This window comes from Notothenia rossii (assembly GCF_949606895.1).
Source record: "Notothenia rossii genome assembly, chromosome: 9".
Classification (NCBI taxonomy): domain Eukaryota; kingdom Metazoa; phylum Chordata; class Actinopteri; order Perciformes; family Nototheniidae; genus Notothenia; species Notothenia rossii.
The window spans coordinates 42,637,158-42,665,120 of record NC_136907.1 but is presented as its reverse complement, the minus strand read 5'-3'; the positions used below and the strand labels follow the sequence as shown (position 1 = coordinate 42,665,120).

Sequence of the window (27,963 nt, the reverse complement as noted above, 5' to 3'; positions counted from 1 at the left end):
CATCAGTGTATTCTCGGTTATAGCTCCTCCAGAGAGCCTCTTCGACGCTCGATCCTCGGTCCTCGAAGTGCATTTAGAGAATTGAGATGTCCTTCAACATGGCGCGCTGAAATTCATTTCCGGGTCACTACCGGAGGACAGAGGAGTCGAGGAGGGGGATTTGACGAAATGAGAAAAGGCCTTAAGGGTTAACACCTTGTCGTGTCACCATCAAAGCGTTCCGGGTTCATGGACAGAACAGTTGTTAGCTTAACTTGAATGTTCTTTCCGTGTAATATTAAATATAAGCTTGTTTTAATGGCTCTGTTCATGGAGTAGTCGACTGTCTAAGGTAACGTGTTCCTGTCAGTATTCTGTGTTTGGTGTTATTTAAGGTGATGCTCTCTGTTTACGCTGAAGGCTTCGCTGTCAACTCACATTCTTCTGGTTCTGCCTATAACACTCGTTAGCTCACTGTTTTAGCTTAGCTCATATAAGGTTACTAGGTTATTAAATGTATTGCTTTGACTGTATCCGTCTACTTCTTATAGCTACAGCGTAACGTTAACATTGTTCCCTGCAGTAAAGCTATGCTCCAATAAATAGCTAGCATGTGATTCAGTGCTACACATAAGTCTGGTGCTCGTGACTACAGGGCTATAGAAAAAGTGTCACTGTATTTTTACAGTTATCATTGTACAGCTTTTTTAAGTCAGTTAATCCATTAGTTGATTGATAGAGTATTTGTCACAAACAATACAATTTGCTAAACAACAACTATGACTTTTCTCTGATGCAGTTTCTCTAGTGAAACTGCTCATTTCCAGGTGTATATCAGTATGTGTAGTGTCTCTACTGGGACATGTCTCCATGCTTTAATGTTCAAAAAGCTCTTTATTTTTCTCATACTGCCTGTGCTGCAGCACCTCTTTTCACCCTCTGTCTGAAACCAGAGCCCAGTCTGCTCTGATTGGTTAGCTGGCCAGCCCCTCAGCCTATTACGTACAATGTGTTGGAGCACTAGCCAATAGAAGTGCGAGTGATGTCATTATGTTACGAAAGTAAACAAAGTCTAGCATTAAAGCTTTCTTCCATGAAATAATATGCAATTGATTCATTGCTGGTGCTCGTTACTACATTGCCATTGACATCCCGATATTTACCTGATGAAAATCAGTATAACAGGTAAGACAATTACAATATTGCAACATTTAAGCTAATGGATTAACGAGTGGTGTTTTCCTCCTTTAGTTCACCCGTGTGTACGCAGATGTTCTCCACACAGTGTGTTCCGTCCCTGTGAGGCTCTTCTCAGCTGTTTGAAGCGTCTGTCAGCAGGATGTCCCGCAGCGGGAACGAGTCCTGTCTGAGGGGAGCAGAGGACACCGTCTCCTTCTTGGTAAGATCCCTGTCCTTTTTCCATTTAATTTCAAACCTTTATTTAACCAGGTAGGTCCCATTGAGATCATTGATCTCTTTTTCAAGGGATACCTGCCAATATTTGCATAATGATTGCTGTTCATTTTTTTACACACACAGGTAATGCATACATGCACATGTACATTTACATTGGAGTAATGCAAAGGTGATAGAGTTAGCAGTCAGCGCTCCAAAAATGCTCTCATCAAATTATTAAAGGAATTGGTTGATTACTCTTCCAAAACCTAATGATTATTTGATCGTATCAGGGGTTTGACTACTGTTTACTAACGTGCCAGTTGTAGCTCAGTTTGTTAAATTGGATTGTTATTTATTGCAGTGCTGTTGGAAACATGTTGACATGTTGGAGCAAATAAAACTAGAGGAAAACATATTTTAAATACAAATAATGCAACTAGTACAAAGGATACACATATACTGGGCCTATTTTCACTGTCAGACGGTGCTGAGTTGGTTCAAAACACTACATCAGGTTGGGAGGAAGAAATAGAAAAGGTGACATTGTATGTGTTTTAGTTATACAGGTGTAATACACATTTATTTTTAAAGTAACAAATACATTTGATTTAATAAGTCAGTTAATCAATTAGCTGATTGACATAGAATTATTCACCAACTGTTTTGTAAATCTAATACAATTTGCAAAAAAACAACACTGACTGCTCCCCGTTGCAGCCTCTCTAGCGTGAGGATTTGCTTCTTTGCGTTTACTGTCTGACGGAAAACTGAATCCGGGCATTTAAAGACTCTCTTGGAAATAATTCTGGGCATGTTACACTATCTTTGACATTCTATTCTAACTAAAAGATTGAGATACAAATCGTCAGAGTTATTGATCTCTGCTTACAAGGTAGGATGCATATTGAATCCTTGTCCCTAAATCAACATCTCTATTCTGCTCATTTTCATTTTCAGGTTCATATTAGTATTTTATTTCTCTACTGTGTAATAATATATAATAATAATATTAAGAATAATAACAATAAAATTGACAAAGTGCTTCACAAGATAAAAAAGTAAAAAAATAAGACCGCAGAAACATGAAGACAATAAAAATGTGTGCCAGAAGTTAAGGTTAACATAAAAACAAAACACAGGAACGTAAGAGTCCCAAAAGGAACAAACAAAGGAATCTTACTTCACATCACACACATCTCAAGGAGACACAAAGGCCAATTTAAAAAGATGGCTCTTCAGTTGTTTTTAAAAGTTGAGATTGCAGACCGAATGTCTGTAGGGGGAGAGTTCCATACTGTTGGAGCCACTACTTCAAAGGCTTTAGTTCTCAACCGAGAGCGAGGGGCAGCCAGTAGGCCCCGGACGGAAGACCTAACATGCTTTAATGTTCAAAAAGGTATTTATTTTTCTCATACTGCCTGTGCTGCAGCACAAGTGTTTTTCAGGATCTAGTTATTTGGTCTGTGTGTGCTGTTCCACAGGTGTGTGTGTTCCATCAGTGGGAGGAGTGGGCGGGCCTCGGTCAGTTGGAGGACTATCTGAGTGTTTTGGAGTACCTGCTGTGGGTCTTCACCCCTCTGATCATCGTCTTCATCCTGCCCTTCCTCATCGTCATCCTCCTTTACCTCTCCATACTCTTCCTTCATGTCTACAAGGTACGCAAACACAGTTTCCATCATGTTCTTTTGCATTATGTCAACAGTAAATTACACTTCATGTCATTTACCAAATGATACCATCACTCACAAATGATTCCAAATGTCATCTATTTATATCAAATAGTAAGTGCCGAAATGGGAAGTGTCAGTGTTTGGAGGGAATTTCATCCCCTTCATCAGTCTACCCTAGAATAGATTATTTATTATCAACACTAAGGAAAGTTAAATGGTGGAAGGGAGTGAGAGTGGGGTGGTGGATATCTCAGACCATAGTCAAATCACAATGTATCTAAACAAAATATTTCAACTCTAACTATTGATGATATACTCTTAAAGGTGGAGTAGTTAATTTTGGAGTAACCAGCTCGAGTGCGCTAGAATTTGAAAATACACAGCCGGAACAAATCTGCCACTTCCTTGCAGAGCTCCTCCTCCAACACACACGAACGTGCATATGACCAACCAGGGCACGAGATAAGTCTATGTACAGATGGAAGGCTGACAGGCAGGTAGGCCATCCAGTTACTTTTGCCGGGCCGGCTCAGATGATTGGTCGTGCTTTTTACAGTACTACGGCTTCCACCGATGAGATTTTTTTATGGATTTGTGTCAAAGCACTTAAGATATTCATTGCTATCGGGATGTTAAGAGCATTCCATGGAACATAACAAAAAGTGTATCTCGAGCCGGTTTCTCAAACTTACCTACCCCACCTTTAACTTAAAGTGGACCTATCATGCTATATTTGAATAAACTGAAGAAACTCAGCTAATTGATCTTTTTTTTAATTTTATTTTATTTAAAACCCACAAGGCTCTGCCTCTGAATTAGCCACGAGCGGAAAAATGCTAACGCATTACTGCACATAAACTCACTCATAACACCCTTATTACTTATTGTAGCTGCACGTCCAACCCATCGATTCGCATCGTGAGAAGACACAGAATCGATCGGTACATACATCATCACTCCATGATAAGAACTCGCGAAGATATTAACAAGAACAGACATGTGGCGCTCGGTAGCTAAAAACGGCAACATGGCTTACCTTTGTCGTTGTCTGGTCAAAAGTGGTCTTCAATGGCATTAAAACGATAAAATCACTGCTTAAGTTAATCCATAGGTTAATCCAATGTAATTAGACAGACCATTTTTTATATGAGAAGATAGACAAGTTTGTGTGAACTGAAAAGGAAAGCCACCAAAATGTTATAAGAAATGTAAAGTAGCCAACTGGATTATGTGATTAGCTGATTAGATTAGAGCGTGCAGCTGAGCAACCAATCTACTGAAGGACTGTTCAAATCTGTTGCTGATTTCTTGTCCTATTAGTCGATGAGTTAGCCTGAAATGTATCATTTTTATTTTTTTTAGAGAAAGAATCAGCTGAGGGAAGCTTACTGCAACAACCTGTGGGATGGAGCCAGGAAGACCCTGGCTACTCTGTGGGACGGACATGGAGCCATATGGCACGGTAAGACCCCATTAGCCGCTTTCACACCAAATACTTTGCCGTAATTAGTGCCGGCACGCAAAATTACAGTCACTAACGGAACTAAACGGAAAAAGTACGGGGAAAACTGTTCCGGTGTGAACGCATCTATTGGCTAAGTATAACACATAAATAAAGTTAGATGTCAAGAAAATTGTGTGAACATAAAGATCCTCACTCATGTACCCATAGATGTACTGCTAATGAAGCACCCGACACTACATTTCTGGTATTGTGACCTTCTGAATGTAAGGTATATTCAGTGGTGTAGTGGGGATTTTTTTACTGGGGGGATGCTATGTTAATTAGGTCATCCCAAACAATGCCACTCAAGTTTGCATGCGCGCAGTGCACTCACAAAATGGGCAGACAGGTCCACAGAAACTACCGGTATGCTTAGTCCTACTTTAGTTACTGTACTGCAAAAAGCAGACGGCGCTGCGCTCAACACACACACAGACTCAAAACCATGGACACACTGGCACATATGTTCCATAAACAATTTATCGGCCTAAGTTGCATAAGCTACAGTATTGCAACTAAGCAGACAGCGCTGCCTCTCTCTCTCTCTCTCTCTCTCTCTCTCTCTCTCTCTCTCTCTCTCTCTCTCTCTCTCTCTATCTCTCTCTTTCTCTCTCTATCTCTCTCTCTCTCTCTCTGGCGTGTCGGAAACTCGACCAACAACCAATCACATGAATCTCCCGCCCCGGACACACAAGCAGCAGTTTGATTGGCTAGAGCTTGTACTGGCATATGATTTGATTGGCTGAGGCTCCCGCCGAAGCTTCAGCGAAGCAACGCTCCCACAATGCAGTTCGGCAAAGTGTGACGTCACCCCATTCAAAGTGAATGGGCAGAAGCGTTGAAGCTTCAACGCACGTCACTGTGTGGACGGGCCGTCTCTCTCTATCTCCACTTTCAAAATCTATTTAAAACTCATTACAAACAAACAAAATTCCCAAAGTTGTCCTGAAATTAACTTATTAAATAAACAAAAAGAAAGATATAGCCTACTTATGCAAACACCATTGAATCTTGACTTGAAATTATTCTGATTAGGCCTAGCCTACATTGCAAATAAGCAGACAGCGCTGCTTTTCACACACACACACACCTTGCGTTTTGAAGACTGATAAATCCGAAATGGATGAAAATACTTTGCAGCCCAGTTTCCCAGCTTTGCAGTGTATCCACGGGTATACCTCTTGTTTCCTCCGCCACATCTCCTCCGTCCATACCTCTGGGAAAGGTGAGCTTGAGCTAGCCAGGGGAACGTTGCTAGCGCAGCTAACGTTAACGTTAGTGCTAGCATTATCCACGTCTTCTGATGATGTAGTACTAGTAACAGCTTCACTTGTAGCTTCGGTGCTGCTAGCCTCTTTCTTCTTGTGAATTATATTCTTTTTAGAAAAGAAGTCAAGTAAAAAATGTTTGCCTGCCATTATAGAGCTTTTTCATTAGCGTTCTTGAGGGAAAGAGCTGGCTCGCCATGCGTGTGTCACTGACACACCCCCAGCTCACCGCGGGGTCACGAGCGTGATGGTGAATCATAATTCTTTAAGGAAATATATATATTTTTTTATTATAATTACTGTGAAATGTATTATGCTTTTGTCATTATTACAACAAATATACACTTGCAACTGATAACACTGGCAATGATTTTATATTTATTATATTGGACTATTAAAAAAAAGATCATGCTTCAAATAAGTGGCGGTACCCCCGCGTCCTACGCCAACTACACCACTGGGTATATTTACTTCGCCAAAAAGCAATGAGATTTCTCCATAGGATTTTGGAAAATAGCTTGAAATAAGGTCTGTGGTTGACACACATTTAAGAGAGTTTTGTACAGCCGGATAATCTCCACATGTCTACCCTACTTTTATAATTTTTCGAATCATAAATCTAGTCGCCAGAAGCAAAATGCTAACGTTATGCTAACGAACTACAAGCTAGTACAGCAGGAGGGTCGCACGACTTCAACGTCACGCCAACTTAACCCTCCGGTATCACTGTGGACGTTTTTGTCCATATGGATCATTTTTCACTTTTCATTTTGCAATAACTTTGGTTGTGTTGTTGCTAGGCCTGTCACGATAATTAATTTTGTTGGACGATAAATTTTTCTGGAAATTATTGCGATAAATGATAAAATTGTCGGCACCGTTTTAAGACATAATGATAATATATAATAATAATTAAAGTACATCCTTTCAAACATAACTTTTTATTGAACATTCAACATTGCAAATGAAATGTGAAATAATATTAAAATATATAAATTATATATAATAAATAAAACAAATTAATTAAATTATAATAAATTAATTAAATCACACAACCAAAACAATAAATTAAATAGTCAGGCTGGAAAACAGAGCTCTCTCTCTCATATATATATATATATATATAAATAAATATGAGCACACATTATCTCACAAGCAAAAAAAACCTCCTTAAAACAACAGTCAAGTGCACTGTCAAAGACCCAGATGCCTCAACAGGCCATATCCAAATCTGTTTTTCTAAGTTTTCGAGCAAGGAACACCAACATGTTTGCATTGTCGGGCGGGGCCTCTCCATCTCCAGCTGCCGTGTTTGCTCCCAGCTGGAAAAACGGAATGGGGTGTTTGTGTTTTAGGTGGTTTAAAATGCGTGGTATTGCCTGCTTTTGTCGCTACCTTTTTTTAAACCAATGCGACACACCGCCCGGCTCATTCAAGTCCGTAGGTTCGCCTCGTTGATTTGGTTTGAATCCAAAATACTGTCACACCGGAGAATCGAGATGTGTAGTTAGGTTTTGTAACCAATTCCATTTCACTTTAAATTCCCCGCGAGTAAGTCACACGTTGTCTCCCGCTTGTCGCTATATTATTAATTTGGCTGCTACGCTGCTGCACGTGCACGCGGAGTGTCCTGACCTGGCTGTGTGTCAGCCCCGCCCCTCACAGCGTGCCTGGCAGCCACAGCGCTCCAGGCTAAAATGCTGGTCACATCTTTATGTAAACGGCAATTTATCGAGCTCAGAAAAGTTATCGAGTCCATTTTTATTTATCGTACGATAAGTCAATTTATCGATTATCGCGACAGGCCTAGTTGTTGCAAATGGCCTATTGTAACAAGGCTATTTTCTCGATCTATTTTGGAATTCCAATTTAAATTTTTCAAATCGGTCTTTAATTCACTGTGTAACAAATCGACTACGCAAATTAGTCATTCGAGACAAAAATGTCCACTGCAAAATACTTTGATAAAAACATTATATTAAAAGGTTTTTTTCACAACTTTTTTGGGTTCAATCTTTAAAGCAAATTCCGCCCTAATAGAAAATACCCAAAATGTAATCATTTTCAGGATTTTAACCCTTTAAATGCCACTTTGAATACATGAAACCGCTGTTTTTTTTCATGATGAAAACAGAGAAAATTAAAGCTGCGAGCAGCGTTGAGCGGGTCTTCGACGCTCCGCAGGCTGTTGTCCGCACGTCGACGTCAGGCAGATGTCTCGAGGACTCGGCCGTTGGCAGACGTGGGAAGTTTCAGGCCGATCGGACAACGTACACAGGAGTTACAGCAGTATCACAAACATTGTGTTTGATGGGGAGTGATCTGTCGCCATGGCAACGGAATTTGATGACACCCCATAATACGCCTAGATGTGTTGAGGGCTGCATCGTTATCAAACCTGTGAAGTTTTGGGCCGTTTGGAGCAAGTTAACTGGAGTTATGAGAGAACCGTGTTTCACGGCGACCATTTAGTTACCATAGCAACGACATTTGACGAAATCTCAAAACTGACACATATATGTCTCGAGGGGTTGACCGTTAGCGCACATGTGAAATTTGAACACTTTTTGAACATTTAAACAGGAGTTTTAGCAATATCGTGCTTAACGGCGAGGGATGCGTTGCCATGGCAACAGCTTTTGAGGAAAACTCACTATTGTCACATTGAGGTGTTGAGGGCCGGACCATTAACTGTGATCTGAAGTCTGGTGCCGTTTGGACCATTTTCCATTGAGTTAAGACAACATTGGGTTTTATGGAGGGGGATGCGTTGCCATGGAAACGGCAAATGATGACATCCCATAATTGGCATAGAGCTGTTTAGGGCCTGACCATCACCCATCATATGAAGTCTGGTGGCGTTTGGACGATTTTCCATTGAATTACGACAACATAGAGTTGTATGGCGAGGGATGCGTTGCCATGGAAACGGCATATGATGACATCCCATAATTGACGTAGAGCTGTTGAGGGCCGGACCATTAATGATAGTCTGAAGTTTGGTGCTGTTTGGACGATTTTCCATTGACTTACAACAACATCGTATTTTTTGGCGAAGGATGCGTTGCCATGGAAACGACAAATGGTGAGATTTCATATTTAACGTAGAGCTGTTGAGGCATGGACAGGTGATATAAAAGTGAAGATTGGGGGACGATGGGAGCGTGTCCATTGGAGTTACAGCGACAACGTGTTTAATGGCGAAGGATCCGTTGCCATGGTAATGGCAAATTAAGTAACATCAGATTTGACCTAGAGCTGTTCAGGGCCGCATTGTTAACCATCATGTGAAGTTTGGTGGCGTTCTGAGTATTTCAGTTGGCGTTATGACATCATCGTGTTCCATGGCAAGGGACCGCCTAGCATCGAGCGAACGCGAACTTTGGCGCCAAATCACGGTCATGCCGTGCGAAAAACCAAAAAACTGCATGATAACAATTTGGTGTCGGAAAAACGCGATAAATCGCGTTTTTCCGACACCAAATTCAAAATGGCCGACTTCCTGTACGTTATTTTATACCCCTCCAAGAGGCTTTTTTGCTCGTCTCCGCACCCTAGATATGCGTAGCGAGTTTCGTTGGTTTACGTGAAAGTTAAAGTAGGGGGAGTTAAAGTTAAAAACGGAAGTCGGCGTGGTCTACGCAATTTTTTACGCAAAGTTCCGGTACCAATTACACATCGCTATTTTCACGACTTGTGATGCGCATGCGAAATTTGGTGAGTTTTCACATATGTTGCGGGGGTCAAAAGTGCGCGCAATGTATTCAAATAATAATCAGAATAATAATAATAATAATAATAATCGGACCGATATCAATCATGTTTATGGACGGCCTAGGATGGCCGAGTCACGACTCGTCATGTGACTCGGTTGGCGTGGGCTACCTACTGTCATGATTTAGGCCACTTTTGCCCGTCTTTTGCCCTGTTTTGTGTGGGTTTTGCATGGTTATCGCTCGCGTTGCGAGCGACTAAATTGATCCTACCGATATCAATCATGCGAGTTGCAGTCACGTGGGCTTTGCCCGTGACTGGGCTCACGCGGCCTATCACCCGTCATGATTTCCGAACCTTTTCTGTGCTTTTGCCGGTCGTTTTCCCTGTTTTGTGTGTGTTTCGCAGGTTTATCGGTCGCTGCGCGACCGATTTCAATAGGGTCTTCGCCGACCTAGGTCTCAGACCCTAATTACCGCAATTTTCGGACTATAAGGCGCACCTGAATATAAGCCGCAGCAGCTAAATTGAATGATGTGTACATATATAAGCCGCACTGGACTATAAGCCGCAGGTGTTTTAATGTTTAATTACCATATGTAAGGGTTCTTGCACAGAGGGGATTGTCGGGAAAGAGATGGCTGTTTGAGGAAGCTCCCATTTATTAACATTTCAACAAACAAGTTGCATATTTGCATAACGTGTTCAAGTGTTAGCATTTAGTGCAATAGTAGCTAGAGAACATGTACTGTGCTGTGTAAACTGTACTGTATCACATAGCGTTTCAGACACACAAACTTTTCAACTTTCAAACTTAAACGGTGCGCTCCCAGCGCACGTACCGGCAGTGATCTACAGCAGTGGTTTTCAACCAGTGGTACGGGGACAAACTGTCTCGCTCTCGTAATGTCTGTCTGTCTTGCTCTCGTTCTGTCTCTCGTACCACTCTCGGTTCCACTTTTACTTTTGCGCGCTACCTGTCTCACTCTTTTCCGGCCTCCAGCTTTTCCTGCTGGAGCCCGCCGCAGCCCGCCGCTTAAAGGTGGGGGGCGCGGACCGGCCATAGAGCCCATAGAGTTAAAGGTGGTGGACTGTAACCTGTAAAATCCATAGATTTAGGAGGTTCCCTAGTGGCCGTTAGCTGTAAAAATCCATAGATTAGCCGCACCGTTATATAAGCCGCAGCGTCGAAAAATGGGAAAAAAGGCGCGGCTTATAGTCCGAAAATTACGGTACTTATTTTCCAAAAAATACATATCTGGTGACTGGCTCTTTTTTTTTTATAACAGTCTTGGATATGTTAAAGATTAGCAGCAACATTGATTTTGGTGGATTATTAGTTTTTGCACAGAATCAGATTAAACAAAAAACTCACACATTAGCCACTCCTGTCCCATCCACTCCCATTATAACCACATCTTTTGATCTCTCCGCCATACCGGTATAAAATCATGCATTTTGTAATGTCAGTGTTTTATATTGGAGGAAAATAGTTCAATTTGTCCTTTTTACTGTATATCACCAGATGTGACATTTTACCATTGAATTACATGCTTGTCATTTCTTGGTTTCTTTGCCTGTTGTATAATGGGGCCCTGACAGCCATTGGAATACATCTATGCAACTAATATGATGTAGGTGTGTTGGTATGGATGTGGAAGAGTGGTATCAGCTGAGAAATGTGTGTGTTTGTGTGTGTTTGTGTGTGTGTGTGTGTGTGTGTGCGTGTCTGGATGTACAGTGTGTGTGTGTACAGAGACAACAATATACAGTAGATTTGGTTTACAGCAAGTTGCAGTTTTCGCCTCATATCTTTCTTTCTTTCTCTCTCTCTTTTTCTCTCACTCCCTCATTCCCAAACTCATACACACTCGTACATATTAAACCTCCTTATACCTTGTGTGTGTGTGTGTGTGTGTGTGTGTGTGTGTGTGTGTGTGTGTGTGTGTGTGTGTGTGTGTGTGTGTGTGTGTGTGTGTGTGTGTGTGTGTGTGTGTGTGTGTGTGTGTGTGTGTGTGTGTGTGTGTGTGTGTGTGTGTGTGTGTGTGTGTGTGTGTGTGTGTGTGTGTGTGTGTGTGTGTGTGTGTGTGTGTGTGTGTGTGTGTGTGTGTGTGTGAGATTGTGTGTGAGAATGAGACATTACTAAGTGTACTCTCATGGCGTTTTGTTTTTCATTTGTGCTGTTTCATGTGTCTTAGAGGTAAACAGATGTATGATATTGACCCAGCTTGACCTCGATGTTTTGAATTGTTTGGAACTTCAAAGTCCTTTGATAATTACTCTTTAGCAAACAGACATACACAGCCATACATACACTCCTTGAAGTAAATAAAAACACTTGGCTGCAATGCCAAAGCTTCCAATATGTGTAGTTTGGCTGGATGGTCATTTCATTCCTGTGATACGCAACAAGCAGTAAGATGAAGAGGAGCTTCTCTGTGGGACAAGAGGTCTCATGCAGCCCGTAACTTCAGCTGCAGGACTCATCCTCTGAAACAGAAACACCCTGAGAAGGAGAATCTGGTGTGGATCTGAACTGTGCTTGAAAGGAGTCAGCACAAAGATAAAACACTTTTTTGCCAAACATGAGAAGGAGAATCTGATGTGGAGTTTGTGGTGGAGTCTGATCCTTCTTCATCCGATCCTTCCCCTGAAAGTGGAGAGGACACAGAGGATCCCATCCCGTAGCTGCGCTACATGCCTCTGCACTATCCTATCCGGAGGATCGTGTCCATCATGGCAGTGGGTGGACATCAAAACATTTTCAAATCTGGTTTCCCTCTCACGAGGAAACGCCGCGCTACATTCCTACTGCCAGAGGTTTGGTTTCAGGGCCCACACGTTATGCCATTACGAGTGGCATAAATAAGAATTCATGACGTGGAATCCTTCTTTGATTTATTCTTTACCCCTGAGATCATCAGCAGTATTGTCGACATGACACACCTGCATGGGGGACGTTCGGTGACAAACTGGAGGGATGTTGATGCCACAGATGTTTGAGCCAACATTGGATAGGACAGTGCAGAGGAATGTAGTAAAGCTACGGGATGGGATCCTCTGTGTCCTCTCCACTTTCAGGGGAAGGGTCAGACGAAGAACGATCAGACTCCACCACAAACATCTGATTATTTCTCTAAGCATGGCTTCACATGGCGGCGCAACGAATATTCTTGTTACTCCTGGGGCAATCTCTGGTGCTATCATCCCCTTTGTGGTGTGATTGAGGAGGGGATCACTAAGCACTTTAGTGACCATCAGGCTTTTTCTATCTAAAAGGTTTTGTAGTCCTTCATACATCTCAACCTCATCGCCATCTTGTTGTTCCTCAGCAGCTCCTCTGCAGTTCCTCAGCAGCTCCTCTGCAGCTCCTCAACCTCCTCAGCAAAGGACCTCATCGATTCCTCTGTATCAACGTGAGATTCGGGGCAGAATTGTTCCTTCTTCTCTGCCTCCATCCGATAAATGAACTGTTTGTCAAACTGTTTGGCAAAAAAATGTTTTATCCTTGTGCTGACTCCTTTCAAGCACAGTTCAGATCCACACCAGATTCTCCTTCTCAGGGTGTTTCTGTTTCAGAGCATGAGTCCTGCAGCTGAAGTTACGGGCTGCATGAGACCTCTTGTCCCACAGAGAAGCTCCTCTTCATCTTACTGCTTGTTGCGTATCACAGGAATGATATGACCATCCAGCCAAACTACACATATTTGAAGCTTTGGCTTTGCAGCCAGGTGTTTTTATTTACTTCAAGGAGTGTATGTATCGCTGTGTATGTCTGTTTGCTAAAGAGTAATTATCAAAGGACTTTGAAGTTCCAAACAATTCAAAACATCGAGGTCAAGCTGGGTCAATATCATACATCTGTTTACCTCTAAGACACATGAAACAGCACAAATGAAAAACAAAACGCCATGAGAGCACACTTACTCCCGTCTCATTCTCACACACAATCACTCACACACACACAAGGTATAAGGAGGTTTAATATGTACGAGTGTGTATGAGTTTGGGAATGAGGGAGTGAGAGAAAAAGAGAGAGAGAAAGAAAGAAAGATATGAGGCGAAAACTGCGACTTGCTGTAAACCAAATCTACTGTATATTGTTGTCTCTGTACACACACACTGTACATCCAGACACAAACACACACATTTCTCAGCTGATACCACTCTTCCACATCCATACCAACACACCTACATCATATTAGTTGCATAGATGTATTCCAATGGCTGTCAGGGCCCCATTATACAACAGGCAAAGAAACCAAGAAATGACAAGCATGTAATTCAATGGTAAAATGTCACATCTGGTGATATACAGTAAAAAGGACAAATTGAACTATTTTCCTCCAATATAAAACCCTGACATTAAAAAATGCATGATTTTATACCGGTATGGCGGAGAGATCAAAAGATGTGGTTATAATGGGAGTGGATAGGACACGAATGACTAATGTGTGAGTTTTTTGTTCAATCTGATTTTGTGCAAAAACTAATAATCAACCAAAATCAATGTTGTTGCTAATCTTTGACATATCCAAGACTTTGATAAAAAAAAAGCCGACCCCCCCCAACATTTATTATATGGAAAATAACTGCCTTTTTGTGCATGTTTTTCATAGAAAATGTAAATTCATGTTTTCAAACTGGCAGTTCAAGGGTTAAAATCCTGAACATAATTTAACATTTGGTATTTTTGATCAGGACTGAAGTTGATTGAAAGATTTAACCCCAAAAAGTTAAAAAAAAAATATTAATCTGTTGTCATTTTAGAGCAGTTTTTGGAAGTGGACATTTTTGTCCCGAATGGCTAATTTGTAACTTTTTTGTGCAATCTGATTTTGTGCAAAAACTTATAATGCAAAAAAATACATTTTACTGCTAATCTTTGACATATCCAATACTGTTATAAAAAAAAAGAACCAATCACCAGATATGTATTTTTTGGAAAATAACTAATTTTCTCTGTTTTCATCATGAAAGAAAACAGCGGTTTCATGTTTTCAACATGGCATTTAAAGGGTTAAAATCCCGAAAATGATTACATTTTTGGTATTTTCTATAACGGCGGAAGTTGCTTTAAAGATTGAAACCAAGAAAGTTGTGAAAAAAACCTTTTAATATAATGTTTTTATCAAAGTATTTTGCAGTGGACATTTTTGTCTCGAATGACTAATTTGCGTAGTCCAATCAAATGATACCGGAGGGTTAAGATCATTTCAACTGACTTTTTCCCGCTTACATATTTTAACAAAGCTTTTAATTTTAGCCACACTGAATTTAACTAGAAGTCATGGCTGTGTCAATTACCAGTCTGATATCGTTTTACAAAGATGACAAGAAGAGTGTAGATAGAGGAGGGAACCACTACAAGTCAGGACACGTACAGCAGTGCAGACTAGATGAAGGTTTGCTTACCGGTGTTGTCAGGGCTAGCATGAGGGACAAGGTTTATTGAGTGTCGGTGAGTAGTGTGATAGCAAGAGTACCGTTAACCTAGAGTTAATTTATTCACATTAGTGACATTAATTCCCATCAACAAATCCATTTTACGTGTCATAAGTTTGGGAATCCGCTGCGTACGGTTTGTTGGACTGTTGATAACTCACTGCCAGAGCGGTAGGAGTATCTGGATATTCTGAATTGAACTGAATTAGATACCTAACTGGGACTGAACTTGAACAAAGTTTAAGTGTTTAAGTGTCAAACAACACTGTATTTTGTTTTCATAATTGTCCATATTGTGCTGTATTGGTGTTTCACTTTACTTTGATTTGATATTAATGATATTGTTTTCCTACCTGTGAAAAGAGGGAAAAGAGTTAACTCATGAGAACAGATAAATCAAAATAGGTGAAACCTATAAATATAAAATTAGTTAGTGACTCCTAGACCGGTCCAACATAACTTAAAGCATCCAATCAGAAATAGATTGTTTGAATTCAACAAAACTAACCTAGGTTAAAGAACATAACAAAGAGAAAAACTGTGTTTCACTTACCTGCGGGAATATTTCTACTGTCTAAATAACTGTTTCATGTCTTGTCTTTGTTTACATCAGTAAAGTGCCGGCTTGTTCATTTAAATACTGGTCTCTGGTCAATTTGTATAGTGTTCATCCCACTCCTTTAGAACCTAGAACTGGTCCAATAGCGCAAATAGTGTTGTGTCTTTGATATACCTGCTACAGCATATACAGTATGTTGCCACTGTGGTTTGTTGGCAGCACTCTGGATGCCAAACAGCACCGCAGCTCGCCCTTAAAGTGGACCTATCATGCTATATTTGACAAATATATTGTAGGGCCATACCTATATAAAACATGTCTGTCAAGTTCTGTCAGCCCCACCTAGTGTCAGCAGAAAGTATTAAAAAGAATGATTACAACATTTTTTGAAAGAAATATATAAAATATATTTTAAGATCATGTTTACCCATCTGATTCGTCTGTACATTGCTGTTTTAGTCTGTGTTCTTCTAATTAGTGTCTACAGTGTGTGCCTATTGAGCTGTTTAGAGCCATGTGGAGCAAAACCCGATCATGCCCCTCCCTCTCACTGTCTAAGTGAATGGTGACTGTAAAAACTACACTGCGCATGCTCAGAGTATTTTCCTATTTAATGTGTGTGGCAAAAAAATAATGACCATAGGGGCACTGAGCTGCCATCCCCACCATACGTCATCTCACATCATTCAGAGCTGATTGGCAGTAAGTACGTGTACCGCGAAAAGTGTGGTGTGTGTGTGAAGAGGAGACGAGAGAGTTGCAGTGACGCGTCCTAAAACCAGGAAGTAAGCTGTGCATGGCTTCCCTCGACAAAAAAGCAATGAGATTTCTCCATAGGATTTGAGAAAATAGCTCTGTGGGAAACATACCTGTTAGATAAATGCATGTTTTGTTCAGCCGGATAATATCCACATGTCTACCCTACTTTTATAATTTTCTAATCATAAATCTATCGATTAGATTTATGATAGACTTTTTTAAACTACAAGAAGATAAGGAGGACTTTTACAAAAAAGTAATAGAGATTTTTTTCCAGAAGGATAGGCAAATGGACTTCATCTTCAAGTCAAGGTAAGACCACAATTTTATTGAAAATGGGATCTTACTAAGAGAGAACAATTCAATATTTAAATGATAAAATTACATTTTTTGGGTATCCTTTTGTTGAACTGTCGGTTTAAAATGAATCGAAGCATCAGATAAAAAAGCTTTTGAAAATAATATTATATTTTGATTTAGGTCCAAACATAATATTTGTAAACCTGAAGAGTCAGTGCCTCACCAGCCATGAACCTCACTGCACGGCACTGCAGAAATATAGAAATCTAAGTTTTTTGTGCCCCACCACTTTTGTACATATAAAAACGCCACTGTACATGATTATATATAGTCGTTATTAATTAGTTTTAAAGCTCAATAAATAACAAAGAAGACCTTTGACCGCAATTTTCTAATTTTGTCCTGAAGATTTAAACTTTAACAGACATGTTGACCGGCGAAAAAAAATCTAACTGAAACTCTGCCGCACTCTGCTCTTTCCTTTGGAAGAGGCGGGGAGGTGGGTTTTTGTCATCTGCTGGTGGACTAACCGGAGAGAATTACAGCGAGGGAGGGATTGCATTGAATAACAGCAGCTGGAGCAAACGCCTGCCTCGGGGAGGGAGAAAAAGAGCCACAGCGGAGAATAAACAGAAGGGCAACCATGCGCGTGAAGTCTTCTTCGCTGCTTTTGTTGCAGACTACAGCGCCACTTACAGGCCTGGCATAGGTACTACAGCGTCTCCAGCGCTTTCGAGCGGCAGTGGCCGTGGCAACCCCCCATTCCCCTGATAGGTCGAGCGTTGCCCATGTAGGCGGAGCGTCACCGCCCAGTATTCCGGGCTGACGTCGGGTCGGATGGAATCTGTATCCGCTCGTTGTAGCCCCGTTTTTAAAAGATTTGGGTACGGAGGAAAAGAGAGGGTTGTATTTTATGACACTTGGTGAATTTCCTGGAACACCGGGGACACATATTCATGTATAAAAGACGTACAAAAGTGCATTTTGCATGATAGGTCCACTTTAAGTTCTGCCAGTACAGCAGAGCTCTCCATCTGATCCCTGCGGGGTCCTGCCACCACGTGTTAATTGATCCCAAATGGCTTTCTTATCTCTGACGAAAAAAATGTAAATGCTGATATGAAAATAAAAATACTTTGGCAGTTGTTATTACCCGGAAAATTTAGGATTTTGTATTCTTTTTATATCGCAACACATGTACATGGCATATCGAGGTAGATTTGTCTCATTAGTATTTGTGTGAACAGATAAATAATCTGTTTATAAATGTAAAACACTTGCCACAATTGCAAAAAATGATTTTTAAACTCACAAAAATGTTTTGCAAACATAAAGATTATCTACAGATACGCAAACAATTTCCACAAAGGAAAATAAAATCTGTGAATACTATAATGAATTTAAAAATAAACAAAAAACATTTGTGGATATCTCTACAACTTTCCATCAGGCATGTGTTAATCCAGTTTGTATTTGCGGATCTGAATTCTTTGTGGATCTGAATTCTCTGTTTTGTGGTTCGGCTTTTACACATACAGAGTTTTGAGACAAACTTATCGCAGGATGTCCCGCCCCTAAGCCTATCCTATACCATGGATTTGAGTGCTAAACCAATAGTATTGCAAGTTTACAAAGTGATATCATTACGTTACGGAAGTAAAATCAGGTGTCCAATGGAGGTGTTTCAGGCAGGGGGGGGGAGTGTGTGGGAGAGAAACTCTGGAGGGAACACAGGGATTTCAGCCTTTGCAGACCATTTATAGTGCATCTGGAAAGTATTCATACCCCTTAACTTGTTTCACATTTTGTTATGTTAAAGCCTTATTTCTAAATGGATTAAATTCCTTTTTGTTCTCAATATCCCACACACAATACCCCATAATGACAAAGCGAAAACTAGGGATGCTCCAATCGATCGGCCGCCGATCGATATCGGCCGATACTCACTCTCTACCGATCAATCGGTGCTCTCTAAAAATGCCGATCGCGAGAGCCGATCGCGAGAGCCGATCACATGGCGTAAAATGATGACGTAAAATACATGAAACTTTTCACTGTGCCTGGCAAAACAAGCTCGCCACCAGTCTGGCAGTATTTTAAGGTGTCCGAAAAGGAAAATAAAATAGCGGTATGCAACGTGTGTGAAGCAGAAATCCTGCAGCTCCACCCGCTGTGACGGACCGGTGAGCGGAGCAACACACACACACTAAGAGTTAGACCTTACATACTTAGCTATTTTATCTACCTCTGGAACAAGCTAAACTAGATATATATTTTATATATTAGATATATATTTATTCTTCACTGTCGGGTCACTCATTACTGGATCAGTGAGCTGCATGAGATACTGACAGGCTGTCGAGAGAGAGAGAGCTTCCGCTAATTTCTCACGTGTTATTATCAGTTAATGTAAACTTGAATAATGTGCTTCATTTGAATGTAATAATTATGTTGTTTGTGGAAGCACCAGTGGATGAGCCCCATTAACTGAGTTTTAAACATCACTTTAAATGGAAGATCCCCATAGGCCCCGCCCACTCGATCGGATCAGTGATCGGTATCGGCCAATACTGATTCCGGCAATCGGCCCCAAAATTGGCGATCGGAGCATCCCTAGCGAAAAAGTTTTTAAAGATTTTTTTGCAAACGTGTTTAAAATAATTAAATAAAATATCACATCTACATAAGTATTCACACTCTTTGCTTTGACACTGAAAATTGAGCTCAAGCACATCCCGTTTCCACTGATCATTCTTGAAATGTTTCTATAACTTGATTGGAGTCCACCTGTGGTAAATTAAATTGATTGGACATGACTTAGAAAAGAACAAACCTGTCTATATGAGGTCCCACAGTTGACAGTGCATATCAGAGCACAAACCAAGTCATGAGGTCCAAGGAATTGTCTGTAGACCTCAGAGACAGGATTGTATCAAGGCACAGATCTGGGGAAGGGTACAGAAAAATGTCTGCAGCATTGACCGTCCCAACGAGCACAGTGCAGTGTTTCTCCTATATACATTCAGCAGCGGCGCATATTGGCGGGCGCACTTCGCACGCACACACACACAAAAATTCCACTCGCTCCACGCTCACATTTTGCTAGGCCCGCGTGCCTTAGCACCGCTGCTATGGCTCCATCCTAGGGGAAACACTGCAGTGGTCTCCATTATTTGCAGATGGAAGATGTTTGAAACCACCAGGGCTCTTCCTAGAGCTTGCTGCCCAAACCAAACTGAACATCGGGGGAGAAGGACCTTAGTCAGAGCGTTGACCAAGAACCTGATGGTCACTCTGACAGAGCTCCAGTGTTCCTCTGTGGAGATGGGAGAACCTTCTATTACACAGATAATTATAGACCCATTAAAAAACGTTTTATTGGAATTCCAAAGTATATGGTGAAAATAGCCTCGTTACAAAATCATGCCATTTGCAGTAACACAACCAAAGTTATTGGCAAATGAAACGTGAACAATGACATTTGGAAAAAAATGTCCAGAGTGATACCGGACATTTAAATATCATGTTTTAGGCGCGGGCTGATTTGACAACGGAACCCCGTATCACGGCCGAAACTGGACCCTCCTCATCTGCGCTCTTATTTTGTCAGACAACTTGTCAGACATCTTCCGGTAGCAGAATATGACAAAACAGGTTTTTTTTTGTTTCTGTTTACTAGTGTTTTTGTTTTTTTTGAGAATTAGACAAATTTAAATCATCCTGTTTTTTAAGTTTAATCTCTTTTTGACCATGATAAAGAAAAACGCCTTGTATTTCCCAAACATTTTTTTATTATTATTTTAAAACGAAAATGAAATATCCACTAGTATTTATTTTTTGAACATCCTTTTCTTAAAAGAAAATCCAAAGACCAAAAACATACACTGACCATATACAGCCCTGTACTCTAAATCGTATACATGTGATTTCAAATTGGTGAATATGTTTTTTGATTTGCCGACTGTACATTTAGATATTTTGGTCCAAGTATTGAACTGTCAGTGCCCCGGCACTTCCGTTTCATGGAATAAAATGTGTTCCTCATGTACTCTGTCCTGTGCTACAGGTTATGAGATCCATGGGATGGAGAAGATTCCGGACAAAGGCCCAGCGCTGATAGTGTACTATCATGGAGCCATTCCCATCGACTACTACTACTTCCTGGCAAAAGTTATCCTGCAGAAGGGAAGGCCCTGCCACTCTGTCGCTGACCATCTGCTCTTCAAGATCCCAGGTATTCACATGGTTACACACACACACACACACACACACACACACACACACACACACACACACACACACACACACACACACACACACACACACACACACACACACACACACACACACACACACACACACACACACACACACACACACATACACATACACATACACATACACATACACACACATACACACACACATGAATGCATACAGTACTAATCTTCAAAAGTACTGCTCCTACTGATATCATTACATCTCTTAAGAAATACAACGTGCAAGAAAAATTTAAAATAGTGCAAGCTTTAAATAGTATAAAACCATATTGGTGCAATATGAAATGCAGGAATAAGTTAAATACAAAATAATATAAAATGAAATATTGTACACTAAAATTGAATACTTTAGGGTACAGTTGGGATTGTTTTTTATGTAAGTTTTTTAAATACCAGCTTTATCTCAAATGTTTTCCCTTCTCTTCAGCTAGTTCCTATTCTAATGAATCCATCCTGTCCTGTTCCTCCAGGTTTCAAGTTACTGCTGGAGGTGTTCAGTGTGATCCACGGCCCTCAGGAGGAGTGTGTGCGGGCTCTGAGGAATGGCCACCTGCTGGGGATTTCTCCAGGGGGGGTGCGGGAGGCTCTGTTCAGTAACGAGACCTACCCCCTTTTCTGGGGCAAACGCAGAGGCTTTGCACAGGTCGCCATCGACTCCCAAGTGGTGCGTTGCTCTTAGTTTCAGTAGGGAGGGCATAACATTTCCAAATACATTCATATTCTAAATGTCAAGTGATGTGACATTACATACAGTGTGTCTCTATAGAGTGGTGCAGTAAAAACATATTGTCGTAGGCCGACCTGGAAGTTAGCATTGAGGATTCAAGAAAGTATGATTTATGGCAACAGAAGTATATGGTGCTTACACATTTTGCTCACCAGGATAATATCCACATAGTTGAACCACTGTTACGTGTTTTAAGGGTTAATGCAGGAGTCAGAAGTAAAAAGCTAACATTAGGCTATAAACAATCTACATCACAGTCACATGGCCGCACTTCACCCCCGCTTAGCTAAAGGCGGCTAATGTTCGGCGTGATGACATTTAGTCGTCTCATTTAGACACAGCAACCACTGTTTTTATTACACATCGAAGCTTAAGACATTCACCTGCGGGGCATTTACTGACATATTTTATGTTGTAGGACAAACGTTTTTTTTCTTGTTTAACCACAGACCTAGTTTCATGAATATTTCAGGAAACTAAAAACACGTTCAAGAAGCGCTGTCTTCGAGACAAACGGGACAACAACGGGAGTAGTAAAATGCCAACTCCTTTCCAGGTTTAAGGCTCTTTCCTGCACCATTTATTTATTGTTTGTCATTTTAATATAGTATAAAACATTTTATTTGCTTATCAACTTAACTGAAAATTGCCAACAAAGGAACATTTACTTTTCAATTCTATAAATGTTTTTGATAATCTTTCATTTTTAATAATAGCAATCAAAATTGATTGTTGCGGACTAAATACTAGGTATTAGATTATAAAGTTTTGGCTCGTACAAAACACTGTAGGTCACACACACAAATTTAAGAAGCGTCACCCATCTTAAATGAGACTATAGTACTGTCTCCAAATTGTCACACTTAAAGCCAGATTAAAATGTGTGGATGTGCAACTAATTTAGTCAGAAAACGACCCGGAATGCTACAGTTTCAACAATGACAGATTTATCAAATTCAACAAATGTCGATGCTCCGCCTTATTGTAGCATCTTTTTATCCATGTCAGAGTTCTGCAGTGTAGGAAGCCCTCCTCTCTAATCCTCTCTCTCTCTCTGTCTGTCTTTCTTTCAGCCTATAATTCCAATGTTTACTCAGAATGTGCGGGAAGGCTTCAGATCTCTGGGAACACTCAGTAAGTGTAGAAGAAAGTCAAGTTAAGATAGCACCCCCAAAAAGATGGTCTCACTGATGGACACACAGAAACAGCACATGACATTCCTTACACACATGTTGCTTTTAGATGTTTTTTGGATGTACGGAGAGTGTTGTGAAACATCTTTCATCTCTCTTTTTTCATTCAGGATTTTTCCGCTGGCTGTACGAGAGGTTCCGCCTCCCTGCAGCTCCTGTGTACGGAGGATTTCCTGTGAAGTTTAGGACCTTCCTCGGTGATCCCATTCCTTACGAACCCAATGTTAACGCTGCAGAGCTGGCAGAGAAAGTCAGTGAGCTCAAGCTGTGGTCTTTCTTTCTTTCTTTCTTTCTATCTTCCTGTGTAATATCTCTTCAGTTCAAATCATATGAGCATGGACCGTTTTCAGTCCATGAGGATTTATTGGGTAACAAGAGCTTTTGTTGTAAGAAACAGCCAGACAGAGGGAATGATACGCGGCAAATGTAGGGCGGCCGTCAGGTGCAAACGCATTACAGCGGGCCAAAACACTTCCGCTTAAAAAACGGTGCAAATATGAAAACACTAGTGTGCCAAAACACATGCAATTTAAAAACGTCTTCACCAACTTGACAACACATTTGCAGCCTTTACTAAAAGCACTGCATAAACGAAACGATGCAATTAAAAATATGCTTCAATAAGTTCAAAACACAACGGAGACCAGGGAGACACTAAAAAGTGACGCACACAGCTGGGACCGGAGCAGTTGTTGACGTTGGAAGTTGGCCATGGTATTGAAAGGAATCATGCGATCACATGGTTAATATAAGCCGATAAAAAATACATGTTTTGTAACTTTCCAACAACAGAAACACTTGGCCATCTTTTATTTATATCATTCCTGAGCATCACCAAGCACTCCGGTCCCAGCTGTGTGCGTCGCTTTTTAGTGTCCCCTGGTTCCCATTGTGTTTTGGAATCTCGCAGCAGTTTTTATTTGTTGCGTTTTTTAGACGCTGCTCATGTTTCCTCAAGTTGGTGAATGTTTTGTAAATACTGAGCATGTGTTGTCAAGTTGGTTAACATGTTTTTCATTTGCATGTGTTTTGGCAGATTTGTGTTTTTATTAATGCTGTCAAAATTATCGCGTTAACGGCGGTAATTAATTTTTTGAATTAATTGCGTTAAAATATTTAACGCATTTAACGCACGTGCAGAATGGCCGGCCCCATACATCCCACCAGTGGCAGCGCCAAGGTATGGCTGGGGTAGGCTACACCCATACCAAGAAATGGCTTAGCCCCACCTTGAAAAATGATGTTAAAGTAAGCAAAATAAAGTCCGCCAACTCGCGCCGAGAATTACACAGACAGCAGTTAGTAAGATTGATATCAGTAACCACTGGTCTGGAAATACCGAAGACCAGAAACGGTTTTGAAAACTTTCGTCACGTAGTGATCGTCTTCTCAATAGAACATCTTTGATAATGTCTTCTGGTCAATCAGAATCAAGATAACGGCGTGGTGTTTGTTGCAGGAAGTCCCGACGGAGAATACTTTTGCTGTAGTACAGGGGTAACTGCTACGCAGGTTATGTGTGTAATCTGAAACGCGTACCGTCACTTGTGTCACAAAGCGCATTTGCGTACCGACGTACTTGTGAAGCTTTTCCAGAAGGTAGATCAGAAGTTAGATCACCGGACGAAAGAGTCGGTCTCCGTATGCACAGACAGGGCTGCTGTTAACGTCGGTCTGTACAACGGAATTGTGCCAAAACTACGCCAACCGGCTGCGGAGGGAGACTCCCCCCCTTCACTGGAGAACTGCGCTAAAACAGCTGATCACAACGTTCAAACTCTGCGGTCACGAAGTACTCCACTAGCCCCCCCCCCCCCCCGTCGACTTTCCTGAAGTACTCCCCCGTTGCTAGGAATCAACACGTAATGAAATAAAAAACCCCGTTTTGATGATTGATAGGTGTGTGGGCTGTCTTTCATTTTGACAAACAGAAAAATGTTATAATAAACATACATACTGTATGTTAAATGGATATACCCGCCTTCTTTCATTTATCTTTCCATTCCCACAACAATTTACGTAAAGAAATGGCATATTTTTGACATAGTTCGAATGGTGATTAATCATGATTAATTAATTTTTAAGCTGTAATTAATCTGATTAAAAATTGTAATCGTTTGAAAGCCCTAGTTTTTATATTTGCATATTGAAGCTTCAGCGCGTTTCTCTTAATGGAAGTGTTCTGGGCCGCTGTAGCACGTTTTGCACCTGTTGGCCACCGTAGTCCTGTGAGTTCCTGTACTTTGCAAATCTGTCAATCACAGCTCTGTTGCTCTGCAGGTGCAGCAGGCGGTGCAGGCTCTGATAGACCAGCACCAGCAGATCCCGGGGAACATCCTGAGAGCCCTGCTGGAGAGATTCCACAGCAAACACAAAGAGCACTAACCCCTACAGCTCACAGTCACACTGACAGTTAGGGACCAAGAGGACACACAAGGCTCCGTTGGGGCGGACCCTGACGTGTTGGAGTATTTGCACAGCTGTCTTCATCGCTTCCACCCGACTGAAGCTGCAGAGGTTCCTGTAACAGATCGTTTTATCACAGGTTTCTCATATGTTTCCTTTTGATCAACTCCCTTTTTAATCAGTTTGAATCAACACTTCCTGATTTTGTGACATTGGACTTGACAGTAATCTTACCTCACAATGATTTGTATGTTCTCATATATTTGCCTTAATTAATTACTGTACGGTCAGTTAAATATAATGAAGGATGATATTTTTCAGTTCATATTTATGGGATTCAGACCAATTATTTCTTTTTTTTAAATGTGAAAAAGGTACATTTATGTCAGCAAGAGATTCATACAGTTAATAAATGTGGTTATTCCACATGTTGGTGTCTTTAAATTGAAGCTTTATGTATGAACCAAAATGATAGTGGCCATAGTTCATACCGACATAAAGCTACTGAAGTACAACAGCACAACGTGGTGTGAATGAGATTAACTTGCACATAGACTCAAACATACAAAAGAGAACCGCATTCTTTATTATAGACACTACACAGTGTTCATTGCATTGATCAATTCCACTTGTTTTCCTAAAAATGAATATAGGCAGGCAGATAATGCGTCATCCTCAGGCCTCCTTTTCTTCTAATTTCCTGGAAATTGACCCAAAAAGGTTATAAATATGAATCAGTTCTATCCCTGTTAATAGAACGGGCTGTTTAGGTTGGTTTTATAAATATAGAAAAGGTTTCGGACAAAGAAAAAGTTATTTCCCCCTACATCCACCAACATATCCTGTCCATTCCCCCTATAATGATTTGCTAAATTATTCGAAAATGTTCTAGGAAACCGATTAAATTCTATTGGATAACCCAATCAAACAAAAATGAATTAACCTGTAAAAACATTCAGGCTCTCATTTATGTTACAGTTGTAGTCCTTTCTCTAAATGTAGTTCATCTCACACTACAGAACCTTCTAACAGATGTCATTTTAATTTACAAGACTCCCTGAGACTGTCCTAAAATGGCAAAGCTAAACTAGTTGTAAGTTAATTTTGTCTGTTGTTATGCTGTGTAAGGACTCTGTCAGACTTTATATTGCTGTTGCTTGCTTACAATTGTAATAACTTGAATATTTGTTATTTTGTAACATATTCATAAGCAACCATCTTGTTCAAAAAGTTGATCAGCTCAGAATGAATCCAAGTTATTGTGAGGCTTCCTCCTGTTTCATGTGCACTGCCCATGTGATGTTGGGACTGTAGGTCGGGCAGATAAGAAATTTGAAGGGCAGATAAGACATTTGAAGACGTTGCCCTGCACATAATCTTTTCGTCATTTTATAGATTGAATAATTCATTAAATACATTGCAAGAGAAAATAAATTAATCAATCAATGATGACATTCATCATCGTTAGTAGCCCTACACATAGCAGTTGTGCCATACATCTAAAAATGCCAAAGACATCTGAGAGGTGGCTTCTTATCAGTCAATTAAACTTCACAGGTAACAAACAAAGGCTAAAATAACTAAATTAAGTAAAAGATGGAGACTTATGCACTAAACAATGAAAACATGCTGAGATCAAAAAGTATAATGTATTCAAAATAGAGCTAAAAGGAACCAAAGAGTTTCACTAATAAAAGTTATTGAAGTAAACAGGTAACGGTGATGTGGAAAAAATGGTACTGTCCTTCATGACATAAGTTGTTATTTAGAAAGATGATTTTAAATAACCCGGTCCAGTTAAACATTGATGTGCAGAAGCACATTATCATTGTTATGCATCATTGGAAAGTTATTTTTGTATTTTGTATTGTAGCCTACTGCATGTGGAGTTTTGGGATAACATTTTATAAAAAACGTGTTATAAATATGCACAAACAAGTCTCTCGCTGAAATATATATACTATCCAAATCTACTGATGGAAGACTTTATTGGATGCGTTTGCGAAGATGTAAATACTGTGATTCCACGGCTGGTTTTGCACACGGTCAGAAGTATTGCTGCCAACAAGCTTCTGTGAGACCAAGTGTGTTTAGTGAAGTCTATCTGTTTGCTTTACTCGTGAACTGGTTGCCTTTTTCCACATTTACTGTATGTTGATAGTAATTTTTGAGATGATCTAACTTGTATTTTTAAATTATGTCAATATATACATGTTGCACTTTTAAATATTCAGATCCACTTTAACCTGTTAATAAATCTATTTTATTAAGATGTTTCATGCCAATTATTTTCTGCTGTTATTATTTCATCAACTGTATTATCAAAGTAGTTTATGCTGCTAGTGCTTTTGGCCAAGTTAGATGAATAAATTAGGACTGAGAATGGTTTTAATATAAAAAAAATTATATATACAGTAAATAAGATTGTATTGAAATAAATTCAAAATATATACAGCAACTTATACAGCAACTTTTTTTAAATGTATTGAGGGAAGTTCTTTGAGGTATCCTCCATCTTATCTAAACCTTGTGAGAGAAAAAAAGCAATCACTTTTAAAAAAAAAAAGGTTATATTCAATTAAACAAGTTAGTGATAGTAAGTCCTATATTGAAAACAGAATGTGCATATTTATCTTGTTGACATCAACAAAAGAGTAATCCAGGAATGAGTCAGCATTTTAGTACTTCTTGGATGAGTTTTTGGTTAGTTTAGAAATAAAGAGTTCAATGACGTTTTGGAGCATGTTCACTGGAGTTATGA

General features: G+C 40.2%; 1 protein-coding gene across 1 annotated transcript; it reads left to right on the top strand.

The window, feature by feature from the left end:
- tmem68 (transmembrane protein 68) lies at positions 1–27,472 on the top strand. Its single transcript, XM_079651276.1, has 9 exons — positions 1–331; positions 1,231–1,378; positions 2,859–3,032; positions 4,410–4,509; positions 20,663–20,830; positions 21,347–21,540; positions 22,677–22,737; positions 22,907–23,046; positions 25,077–27,472. The coding sequence occupies exons 2-9, from the start codon at positions 1,319–1,321 to the stop codon at positions 25,179–25,181; spliced, it is 1,002 nt and encodes a 333-aa protein (XP_079507402.1). The 5' UTR covers positions 1–331; positions 1,231–1,318; the 3' UTR covers positions 25,182–27,472.
- Positions 27,473–27,963: the final 491 nt, after the last annotated feature.